The 13,123-nt window shown below is 41.4% G+C and overlaps 1 protein-coding gene across 4 annotated transcripts in view; it reads right to left on the reverse strand.

The window, feature by feature from the left end:
* Window positions 1-13,123, reverse strand: part of LOC131989766 (ADAMTS-like protein 1) — a 101,552-nt gene that overhangs the window by 21,266 nt on the left and 67,163 nt on the right. For all 4 annotated transcript variants that reach the window (XM_059355091.1, XM_059355093.1, XM_059355090.1 and 1 more), the window contains 5 exons: window positions 9,794-9,921; window positions 3,788-3,833; window positions 3,218-3,454; window positions 1,813-1,939; window positions 836-910 (listed from right to left, as the gene is read on the reverse strand). In XM_059355091.1, the coding sequence (XP_059211074.1) occupies window positions 836-910; window positions 1,813-1,939; window positions 3,218-3,454; window positions 3,788-3,833; window positions 9,794-9,921 (613 nt within the window). The remainder of the gene's footprint in view (window positions 1-835; window positions 911-1,812; window positions 1,940-3,217; window positions 3,455-3,787; window positions 3,834-9,793; window positions 9,922-13,123) is intronic.

The following is a 13,123-nucleotide window of genomic DNA, read 5'->3' on the forward strand; positions in this document are numbered from 1 at the left end:
ATCACAGGCCTTCACTCAGATCTAGTTACATAAAGAACGTGGACTGGCTGCTGCGTTTGCAGGCACAGAGACTCACTCTGGCACTGCCAGGAAGCTCATGTAGGTCTGCTAGCAGGCCAGCGCTGCAGTGAGCTTTTCCACTGTTAGACCTTACTTCAACCCTGGCCTAACAGGGTCCTGTGTGATTCCAGCATGGACATTTTAAACAAAAACAACAGGAACAAGCAGCAGCAGTCATCACATGCAGACAGATGGTTACAATTTAAGCACCCTTGGCCAAAAAAAAGAACAAGGGAAATGTTTAATGAAAAATACGTCCATTCAGAAAAAGAAGCTTTTTTGGCCTGGCTTAGGAAACAATCTGTAAACTAACCATGGAGCAGATAGGTACAGAGTTGGAACATTTGCTATCGATTTGATCCAGTGGGGAGTTTGATGCCAGTACTTAGACATCAGTGATATTTGCTGGAAGCTTTACACCCTCTCAGAGCCAGGGCAAAGGGGAGGAATAAATACCTCTGCTGTTTTTTGTGCTCTGAGCTACTTTTAAAACCAGTCTTTATGATAGAGCTCAAAATGTAATACGTTTTAGAATAAAAGGTTAATTTTAAAATGCTATCTGGGTGAGATATTCATTAGAAAGGTCAAGCAAGTCATATATAATAAAAAAAGCGATATTTTTTAATCACAAGTCTGACTTACAGTGAAACTCCCAGAGCACATGCTGAATACTTGTTTAATATGAAGGTATTTGGCAATGAAAAACACTGCCAAATATAAATATCATGTTCAACTGTTTTGGATGGAAGGGCACCCTGGACCTACCAGGACTTACACAAGTGATCCGGGCCTTTCAGGACTAGACGCACATGACGACTCTTATAGGGGACGGCGACGACTGTGTCTTCGGCTTGAGTCAGACAAACAGACAGAAGAAGAAAAATAACATACAGAACTGATCAATACTTGCAACAAAGTCAATATAGTGACAACTGGCAGCACAAATACAATCACAACACAGACTGATTTGTCTGCAGTCAGACAAAAGTCAAGTATGGGTAGTTAGTAGGGGTGTGCCATATCGTATCGTTCACGATAATATCGGAATTTTTTTATTTATGGTTAAAAAAAATGCATACTTCTTGATGAAGTGGTTAAAGCTGTTTTAATCACAAAAAGCTACTTACTCTCTGTCGCTAAACACATGCAGCTTTCAAAATAAGAGCACAGTGTGTTAACAGAACCCACCACAGAACTTACAAGAAGACTGTCAAAATAAGATGCCTTAAATAAAACATACAAGAACCTTTATTCTCCTTTACAAAATGTCATGAAAATATGCCCCTGGAACCCCTAAATGGTTATTTTTATTATTTGCTCATACTCAAGAGTCAAGAGTACATTTTTTTGTATTTGGCAACTGTTGAGATTTGCACTTCAAACTACATTTTAGATTTTTATTCATTTATACAGACTAAAAAAAAAAAATCATATTTTCTATATCTTTTTAAGTATTTCGTAATATCGTCAAGGATATCGTTATCGCAAAAATAGCCTGAAATATTGTGATATTATTTTAGGGCCATATCGCCCACCCCTAGTAGTTAGACCCAAAATCATTGAATCCTACACTTCCCATAATATATCTCAACAGCATCATTCATTCGACCCTCCACCTGAAGTCACTCTGATGCTGTATGAAAATAACCCTGATGACATCACCATGACATCGTCAGTGGGTATTTGTCATATTTGACAAAGTTCTTGTATTTGAATTTTAACAAAACAAAAACCAAAGTAAAGACTCTTTACTTTTTCCTGAAGCATGCTGGGTTTTGTAGTGTCCTCGCACCAGTCTGCAGGAAGAGCCGTCTCCATTGCAGACACCACAGTTGTCCTCCTTTGCTGTGCTCCCCAAGTCATGATCACAACCTACAATCTATAACACACAGACAAAGATAGAACAGGACCCAAGACTTGTGCAACAACCTGATTTCAAATCTTCTGCTTGAAAGTGAACTCCAATTAAGGTGCTTTGCATTAAAATGAAAAGAAAAATGAAGAAGGCCTAGTAGAAGTATTTATGTTGGTTCCTTTAAAACTTGAAAATTGAGTTTATTAAAGAAAATGTCTTCCTTCATACCACCTTAATGTTATAATCAAAATTAAAATAAACAACCCTCAGGGTTGTTCCATATTCATAGCAGAGCTATTGTTTGTATTCTAAGTTCGTATGAAACATCGTTTTTCAGTTGTGTTTTTCCAAAACAGTTCCCCATTCTTTTCAATCAAACATTTTCGGCAACCACCCATAGTTGATGGATGGGGTTTTTCGCAATTTCTGTCGGTAAGACTAAACCAAAACCACAGTGTGATTCTAAGCATGGTAAGAGAGTGTATTCAAACCCTGTGTGTCTCCGCACACACAACGCCTTGGGACGTAATTTCACTCAACCGAAAAAAATGCATTGTAAAGTATTTCCTGGACTGCCAGTCAAAAGCCCAATCTCAAATATTATTCTCATTGGGGATTCATTTGTAAAGCAGATGGCATGACGTAAGCATTGTAAGTCAACCTAAGGTTTTCTTGGACTTATTTACCTATAATAAATATAAATATATATAACGACATCATAAATATATTATTTTTTAGAAAAAAAATATTTAAAACTTATTTAGTCATAAGTTGATATGATTTCTTAAAGTGAGGTAAAGTATGTGTGCTTTTTAATGAGCTGCCATTTTTTATTCCATCCCAATCTGTTAGAATTAATTTTCATAAAAGTCTAAATATGTCATTATCTCAAGAAAGATGTCGCAAATGACATTCTCAAAGGACAGCATTTGCTCAAATTAGATGCTATTATAGCTGCATAAATACTTCACAAGCGTTGCATATTTGTTTTAATGTTCTCCAAGACTGCCTTCAATTAAATCCAAGCCTGTGTCTCTTCACAACATACTGGTTTGAGACAGAACTCTGGAACATACATTTTGGAGATTTTTTTCGAACAATTAATCAAAATCACATATATTTGTTCCTCAGAAGTTTGTTTTTGGGCCTTAATTCACAACAAAATTGTGAGGACCATAAAGCTAAATCAGTAAGTTACTTCTCAATTTTGTCTTCATAATATTGTGAGCCGACAAATCTGTATCTGATAAATAAAAACTTAACTCCTAAATGCCTGAAAAACAATAAAACTCTTTCTCCTACCTGGCAGACTCCACTGATACACATGTCCAAGGACTCTGTGTAACAGCGTGTCCCATCCAGCACCTTGGGCGCCAGCTCCACCACGAGGCCCGAGCCCTTGGCTTTGCACTTGAGAGCGCAGGGGTTGTCTGGGTCGTTGTACACTGGCAGCCACTCATGGTACTGACCCTGGTATCGCACGTCTGCATGAGCTGAACACTGCTGGGCACGGAAATCACCGGCATCTGGAGGGCATTCCTAAGGGTAAAAACAATATTGAGGCAATTTTTGTAATTAGTGCAAAGCATATCACTATTGTGTGTGGGAAGAGGAGTGTTCCCATAAATTTTGTTGGAAGGGTTGTTGACTGTTGCAGTGATCAAGTTTGATGACCCCCAAAACTTCTTACTTTCTCTCAAACAATAGGATCCTGGACCGCTAAATTACACGCCTTAACCATAAACCTTGGTAATATTTTCACAGTTCCAAATCACTGACTTCTTAATCACAATTTGCTCAGTTTATTTTGAGGAAAACCACTTGAAAGTTCATCTGACATCCATTACATAAAGATGGGCTCGCCAAACTTACCACATTACTGCATGTGCGATATTTGATATTCTGCCCTTCACAGGTCCTGCAGAAGAAAAAAAAGAACTTGTGGGTGAACTGGCCTTGGGGGTGAATGATAAAACAAACCCCAATCCACACCGATCATCTTCCCCGAGGCAGCTGGAATTCCAACTGTTAACTCTTATCGTTTTCTGGATTGCTGAGCAGCGATTGTAATCCTACAGTGATGATGTGGGAACCCACAAAAATGGGGTCTGTGGCGTGTTTGCAAAGGTTTAACAGTTTAATTCACACAATGTGATGATGCATAAATACAAGGGTGTTTGTTTGGCTTTGGTGGGAGACATAGAGGAAGGGAAAAAAACAGAAGTGGATAAAACAGAAAAATTAAAACCTTCAAGAAATCAAGAAGAACTGCAGAGAAAAAAAGGAAAAAGAAAAATGGGAAAACAGAGTAGGCACTGGACTAAAATATAATACTAAATTATCATTTCTCTTCGTGCTCGGGATTTCAAATCTGCACATACAGTAGTAAAGCAGACACAGCAGGGCCCTCCGAGCTGTGTCTGCTGAACAGATTGGAGTGGTTTGGATCACGACTCTCTGCATGACAGTCTGCAGTGTCTTTGCCCAAATTATAGAGCTAACCACTTATTGAAAATTAGGATTCCTTTGTGCTTTGATGCTGAGTGATGATAAACCATTGATGGTGACTATGATAGGCCAATTATCCGAGACCCCAGTGGAAACTAATCAAAGGATATTCTTTTGAGTTTGGGAACTTAAGAGGAATTCCAGTGTCATCGGCCCTTAGCTAATCTGGAATCATGATTGGAGGCAACATCGCAGAAGTACGAACTCACGGATGAACGAGGGCTTGAAGATTTTTTACAATATTATTCCAGAGAGCAAAGGGAGTGTATAAGAAGTGTGTGGCATGGCAAGAACATTAGACCCTGTGACGTATTCAGACAGTCCCCTCAGCCAAACCAAACAGCAGGTCGTGGGGTTTGGACCCAAATACGAGACTTTCAAAGAGTTGAGAGACAGGTAGCAAAGATCTGGATCAGTGGGACGAGCAGTATATAAACTAAAGAAAAAAGAGGCAAAGGGAATAAAATGAATTTCCTTTTTCATTTCCTCTTGACTTTGGAAGCTACACAGTGGAGGCTAAGCAGAAGTAGGGCCGGGACTTGGGATTCATCGTGGCGTCTTTATAAGTTAGGGAAAAACGACTACAACACATAACACATAACTCACAGACTATGACCTGCTCTTACATACACAAAAGACACAGAGTTTGCTGATCAGTTAACTGCACAAAGAGTAAAACGACCATCAAGCATGCCAATAACCTCATGCTCAAAAAGAAATGGCTGACATCTATTGTAACCATGAACAATTCATAGTAATAACCTCTTAAATTATTGGATATGCAGTAAAATTTGCTTGGCTCATAATGTCCATATATATGTCATCAACTCTTCTCGCTAAATTGAATGTAATTGCAACCAGGGCTTCATAACCTTTGCCATAATATTGATACACTTGAGGCAAGTGGGCACATGAAAGTTTATAATGGCTGAAATATGCTCTTGCTGTGAGCTCTGCTATTGATCAGTTAGGGAAATTGAGAGCAGCCAGGCCATCTAAGAACATTGAGAAAGATGAATCAAGAGCATTCAATCAGTCAGTCCAACATTTCTGTCTACAGCGAGATGACTGAGCGACTATTGACCAAGATTGTCGTTAAATTTGGAACATATGTCGATGGTGCCCAGAGGATGAATCCTAAGGGCTATATTGATCCCCTGACTTCTCAACTAGCGCCACATGCACATCAAACCTTTCACTTGTCCAGTGAAATATCTCCACATCCACAAGATGAATTGGAACAAAACTTCAGATAGACTTTCATGGTTCCCAAATGACGTATCGGAGTGAAAAACGGTCTTTCTAAAGCAAATATGAGGCTGTGGTTATGAGTGAAATATTTAAACAAATATTAGATGGACTGACATGTTGTACAGATGACCACAAGTGGAATTCTAATAGCTTTTATTCGTGTTTCGCTGTTATCAGATTTTAATTTTACTTTTGTGTTTTGCCTCTTCTGATTCTTAGTTTTTAGATTTTAAAACCCAAATTGAGTTTAGATTCTACATATTCTGTACACAGATTGTGATTGTTGATTCTAGCACGACATGGACTTGGTGGCATTGCAGAGAAGCCGGATGTTTTTAGCACACAAGCCACACAGAGGGTGGTGCCCTATTCTGGGGACATAATCAAGGTGCCAGCCAGGCCCAAGTTAATGAGAGCAACTTAATTAGTCATTCCCTTGGAGAAAATTCACTTTCAACTATCACACTATTTAAAGATAGACTATAAACACAGCTGTGGCATGGCTTTGGTGAAATTCCAAAATGCCACAGTCGTTTAATGCCACTGCTTGTAATTTCTGTAAACCCAGTGAAGAGTAAAAACATCCTAATCAGCGGTGAGAAGTTATTTGCAACACTTACATACTTCTTCCTTACCCCTGCCCAGGACTGCTCATCTTCATTTCCTGATGATGGACAATTATCTGTGGGGTGCGTGACTATTTCAATTATATAAAAAGTCAAGGCCGGCCTCTTTAAAGAAAACATAAATGACAAAAAAGGACAAAATTTTGCCAACCACGAGCCTCGTAAAATAATTGAGCGCTTTCTCTTGCCATGACACCCAATCCATATGTCCACACCTGCTTCAAATGCTGTTGTTAATAATGGTGATTGTGATCAAGTCAAGTGCTTTGTACGGGAGGGACTAATGAGGGCCAGACGATCTGTGTTTAGTCTGTTCTTTGCATGTGCCCTTTTGGGAGGTTGTCTAACTCTTTTTGCTTTAGGAGTAGGTCCTACATATGTGCATGCATGTGTGTGTTTAAAGGTCACAGAGTTGGAGTGGTATTGGTTTGGAGGGTGTTGCAGGCCCGCTTCCAGCCTCTCTTTCCAAAGAGTCACACACACACACAAGGGGCCTTGTGCTGTGCTTTTTAATGATGCTGTTTGATCTGCCACCCGCTTCCAGGCTACTGCTCCCTCATTCCCACGCAACAGCAGGGTGAGGTGGGATGAGGTGGGACGGAGGGTCCGACCATTTCCTCAAGAACCCCATACATTACTGCTACTGCCAAAGGACACACCAGTTGGTAAACATTCCCGCCTGTAGACTTACATGAGCATGTACGTCTACACACACTGCTTACATCCCACATGGAGCTCAAACCCCAAACACCTCTTAACACGTCAATTGCTTTTACAGCCAGTAGCATTCTGAGGTGTGTCTGACCAAAAAAATCTGGGCAAGCAAAGAGAAATGGCTGCTGCCGATATCATTAAATGAACTCCTCAAAAAGCCATTGACCTCAATGTTTACAGTGCAGTACACGGGGGGTCTGGCACTTTGAGTTTGAGGTTTTGACAGCCTTATGCTTTTCAGGCTGGCTTCCCAGCACCAGTGCAGACAGATTCACGGTTATGGCATGCTGGAAGCACCTTAGAGTACATCTAGGTTGTGACCTCCAGTATGATCTGCCCTGTTTTGTCAGTGTGTCTTTAGACAGTTGTAATGTTTTATGATCTCACTGGCTGCTCTCGTCACTGCTGGAGCTCCCCTCGAAGCCCCAAACAGTGATACAGAGGTGACTTTGGCAGCAAAGCTCACTGGCTACCTTTAGTGGGAGAGCAATACATTCGGGGAACTGTAAAATAGAGGAATGCAGTGAAGTCACCCTGCAGCTATTTCCCAGTCTATAAATGTGACAACAATTCTATGGAAAACATACCCTCTCATTCCTTCTTTCTCCTTTTTTTTTCTCTTGTTCCTCAAATCCATTTGTAATTGACCACTTTCACCAGGACACTTGGCCTCAAGCTTTAATCTTGAAGCCCATGGGGTAAGCTTGAAGCCTCACCAACCGGGTGACTTTGGCACTAGGATGAAAGGGCCGAGAGGTCCAAAGTGCAAAGTTCCAGTTTATCCTGAGGCTTAAGCCAGGATGATGAGCAGTGGGAATGCAACCAATGTGAATTACATTTCTTGCAGAGCCCCAACTCTATTGCACAAAAGAGTTATTCAAAGTGACATGTACTTTGGCAATGCTCATTGATTGTTATGCTTTGATTTGTGTCATTACTAAACATCAGATCTCCATTGTCACTGATGAATTCAAGATTTAGGCTCACTTGGCAGTCTAGACAGTTTTAGGAGGTGGATGGACAAGTGATGTCAGTTGACCCCTCAGGGCTTTTTAACAGTCACATTACAGTCATATGTATTTTGAGCACTCCCATTACAGCCCATGGGAACAGAGCGATTGGTGAGATTTACTCACACTATTAGGGACGCTGTCTGGATTTATTTGGCAGAACGGCCATGAGCCCCACAACCCCCTTCTTTCCTCTGTAGAATCTTAAAACCATGATTTGGCACTTTAATGGAAACCAGTCCGACCCCAGTCAGGACTTTGCTCTTTAAAAGAGGAGATTACCTCGGATAGTGTTTGAACACACGCTTACAAATTGTCCATGTGATGTTTCCATTTATCTAAAGGTCAGTAAGGTTCCAACTTGAAAATAGACATATTCAATTTAGTGTATGTCCTCCTCTTCTGTAACATAAGCATCTTTTAAAACCCTTTACAGAGCATCATTCTGTGAGCACTGCACTTGTAAATGTCAATGGTATATATCCCCCTTTGTCACTGTAGCAATTTTTCTAAATAATTAGAAATGTTAGCAGTAAAGGAGAATCACTGAGAACATTTTAGGTACGGTATACTGTATGTGGAAAGGGTCAAGGGGGGAAAAAAAAAAAAGCAGCTCAAGGGGGCATTTTTCATGAATTCTTCACACATTTTTTAAATTTGTTGTAGTCTAGTAGTTTCTTTTTTTGTTTGTTAGTTTCAGAAAGCTATGTTTCCCCACACAATGTAGTTACAGACTAATTCCTATCAATATAATACAACTGAACTTATTCATGATTGGCTGAACTCACTAAACTTGGGCTTGGGCTTCAAATACATTTAGTAAATGCCCCTTTAAGCCAACATTATGCAACCATTTTACCTGCGGCTGCTGCTAACTGTAGCTGTCACCAGCTAGTAAGCTGAGTAAACCATGCTGCCAGGACTTTGAGCTCAGTGCACCCAGGGAGTGTTTGTGTTTACACCGCAGCACAGGAGCTTTGTACGGAGAGCATTGCTAGTGTCATGTCTTAACCAGAGCCAGGCGAGCAGGCAAAGTTTAGCAGCCTTGATGGACATCATGGCAGAGGGAAAGAGACCGAAGAGAACATTGATGGAGGAAGACAAGAAGAGAAAATGAAAGAGTGACCGAGCAAGAGGCTGCCAGAGAGAGCTGTGCTGCAGAACAGACACAGAGCTGGCCTTCTGGCTGTTGGGACTAGTAAATAATATCAGCTGGCTTGCTATGTCTTGTGTTGTTGCCCTTGATTGAAGTTTGGTTGTGTTAGCGAAGTTGTCACTTGCTAGTTTTCTAACAAAAGTAATGTAATTATAGCAGTGGATAGTACCCCCTTATTGTAGGCGGGACTGTCAGCTGGGCTGCTATGACTTCATCTTTAATGCTTAAATCTTTCAGTCCGTTCATCGGAAAATCAAAAAGAGGTATGACTGCACTTCACTAATTGGAGGGCAAAAATAAAATAAAAAATCATTGTAAACAGCTTGGTTATTTTAAAATGGCTGGTTTGTGCAGGATGTCTCGTGACCTGCAAATAACGCTTCACTCTGATCAATCAGTGGTCTGCAGTACTTTAACACAACCCTCTAGTATTGTCTCAGCTTAGTTGGAACCTCAACCAAGGTAGCACCAAAAAAGGCCCAGGTACTATCCACAACTTTTGTTAATGAAGAACCACAAAACAGTGAGCTGAGTTGAGTCAATGCAGTACCATGCAGTGGAAATGTGACAATAGAGTATGTATTAGTCTTTATGGTGAGAGTGGCAACCTTACTTGGAACTGAGGCATCGTCTGAGGGAGTATGAAGCGCCTCCTCCACAGGTTCTGGAGCATTCACTCCACGAGCCCCAAGCATCCCACAGAGTGTCTCTGTCCTCTTCTGATCGGGCCGTCCGTGAGCTCTGCACAAAAGGAGAAGAGACATGACTCAAGCACGGGTGAAGGAGGAAGTGAAGAGTCAGTACATAATGAGTGATCAGTCATGGACAGTTTTGCCAGTCCATTAATTTGTTATTTAATATTGTGAGTTTGTATATTGCCCAATCAATTCAATAATGAGCATGATAAAACTGAATTAGTTATGCTATAGTCTCCCTTTTGGAAGCAACCTGTCTGCACATTCCTCAGCCATATCAGATGTGGCCTCTTGGTTTAAGAAGATTATCTTGCAGAGCACAAAAAAACCCAGAAATGCTAGTTGAGAGCCTAAAATAAATTCCAGGAGCTGCTGAAAACGAAGCACAAGTGAATGTTGACAGGATGAGAGAGACTGCAAGGGGAAGTAATCAAAAGCTCTTAACTTTTGCCCCATTGCATATTTCAGATGTTTGAGTCATCCTTTAAATTATGAAATGTTTGTCCTCTCAAACATCGGGCCTCACTTGTGTCTCTCTCTCTCTGTTAATTGCATTGTGCTGTATTTGGCAAGAGAGGTAGGGATATTACTGCGGGATCCAAAGTCAATATTATGGGAAGATGAATTCTGCAACTGCAAGGACAATGTGCATCTAAGGTGTAGAGTGACAGACAGAAAATAAAGATCCTCTCCACCCCTCTCCCTTCCATCTTGGGCTCTTTTAACTCCACTTTGTCTTTCAAGGCCTTTCGCATTTACAGATTAGATTTGACAGGACTGACTCACCTTGCTCTAAAGAAGGTGTTTATTTGCAAGGCTGGCAGTCATCTGATGTGGATCGTCTACTGTGCTATACGAGTTATGTTTCTTTGTCTTGGCTGTGCGCAGCAGCCTAGCTCTTCTCAATGCTCTTTGCAGGTCCGACTGAATGAAGTTAGAGAGCTACGATGTCTGAATACCGGGCTCAGATGTGAAGTGAAAAGGAAAATAGATTGATTTTGCTATCTAGAACAAGTACAGCTTAGCTCAGTTGAGGTATTCCACTCAAACGCTGCCAAAAAACTGGTTCTTTACCTGCTGAATGGATGAAAACCTGGAAAATTAAAAAAGACTTGGAACTAACACTGGGACAAATCATCCACCTCCTATGGCAGCAGGAATGTGGTTTCAGAGACTGGAGGTGCAAACACATTCAATAAAATAATCTGCCATTCAACAGAGGATTTAAGGCCATGAAAATGAATAGATGGATATAAGAGAAAATCATCATTTTCCACCGTAACCTGAGGCTTTTCATCTTTCTGGTGCTTGTGAACCATGAAGAAGTATTTTAAGTTTAGCAGAAATGCAGCTTTTGTGCGCTTTAGACAGCCTCCTACTGCGCTATCTTCACACTACGATGGCAGTTTGTGCTCACACATCCCGCAGAGTTTTTGACAGTGACTTGAAAATCCCAAATCCTGCAGATTAGGGATGAAATGTGAAGCACAACAAGCCAGCTTACCCTGAACACAGTGAATAGGGGCAGGGACTATGAGAACTTTATGTCTAACACCTGCTCTTAAAAAGATTTATGCCTGCTGAGCTGACAAATATTTTACAGTCAATGTCCAGCCTTGCATTTGAGATACACAGCCTTGTGATTTTTAAGGGGAAAACTCAGGATATGGCAAGTTATTTTGACCTCTTTGGCCCCTTTTCCCTACAGCATGGCATTGTGCTGCGTCTACAAAGATGAATAGATCTCGCAGAGGAAAGCAGATACAAGGTTATAATACTGCCTTGATTATTTTCTTTGGGTCACGGTAGCAAAAACACCCATGTACGCTGCAGAGCAGGGTGGTGGGTTCACATTATTAAAAGTGCGTAGGGACTGATATAAATGGCTGTCAGTGCTGATGACGCCTGAGGAACAGCAGAGGGGAACGGCGAGACCTAAACACGCAGCCAACGAAGCATACAGCCAAACATATCGGCAACGGCGCTACTTTCTGCTGGAAGGTGTCTGTTGCACCGCCAAGAGAGCCGGAGGCATAACAAGGCTGGTGAAGAAAGAGGAGGGGAAGTAGATGAAGGGATGAAGGGATGGAGATGAGGAAGTTGTTTGGCTGACTGTGCTGCTATTGTTCTCAATGAAGGCGGAGGAACACAAGGCTCCGCTAGTCGGACGGCCGTCCTGCTGGGATTTGGATCCATTATGAAAAGGCTTGGATATCCACTTGCAGCCTTCCTCGCCCTCCATCACTACACGTCCCAACTCTCCTGCTATGATCCCCCCAGGGCTTTATTTGCACCATTTACACAACAAAGCATGCACATTTAGACACATCTGTTGTCTGGCTGTAATACTATGAGAAAAACAGAGCAAACATTCGACCACAAAGGCCCCGTGGCTGTCAACCATCCAATGTTTTCACATCAAATGGAAAAGAGGAAATGAGCATATGATAAAAACCCAGTGATCTCCACTTTATGTTATTCTGATGGACAGATTCTATTTAAGTCACCTGTCAGCAGCTGAGACTAAGGACATTTTCCGTGAAGATGGAAAACTCCTCGACAGGGGAAAGAAACCAGACTCTGGTGCCTTTTTTACAGACTGTGTCAATATACATACGATGGCCTTTTCAGTCGGCAAGACATACGATATTTGCACATCTGCTGAATCCCTTGTCGTCTGCTCCATGCTGCACTGCACTGTACCTACCGTCATGCCGCCAGTAAGGCAGTCACTGTAATGTAACAGGGAGTCCTAACCCCCGGCAAAACAGCTTGCTGACCTGTGCGTGCATAACAAGTCTGCTTGTGTGACTTAGACCAAAAACACAGAGGAAGCAGGAGTAAATAAGACAATTCAGCTGACAATAAAGCCTTTTTTTAAGCTACTGCTCAAAAGGACTCCAGGATCTCCAGGAAGAGTGCATTTTCACTGCAGATAATCACAAAATACAAACTATGCACACTCAAACACTTTAACAATCTTTTAGAGCACGGGCTGTCTAAGTGCCTCAAAGGGGTTAATGATAAAATAAAAGACAAAATACCACAAATAGGATGAAAATTGAAAAAAGGGTAAACATTACCAGGATAAGAAGAGCTGTCACCAGAAGCTTGCAAGATAAACAGTCTTGCTCCATGCCTTTCCAAGTGTGTGAGTCAGTCACTCCAGTTCTGAGTGTGTGTTTATTTGTGTGTGAGCCTGCAGTGTGATGCCCTCCTCTCTGGGTCACTCTGTGTGTCCTGTCCGT

Source organism: Centropristis striata, chromosome 17 (genome assembly GCF_030273125.1).
Source record: "Centropristis striata isolate RG_2023a ecotype Rhode Island chromosome 17, C.striata_1.0, whole genome shotgun sequence".
In the NCBI taxonomy this organism is placed as follows: domain Eukaryota; kingdom Metazoa; phylum Chordata; class Actinopteri; order Perciformes; family Serranidae; genus Centropristis; species Centropristis striata.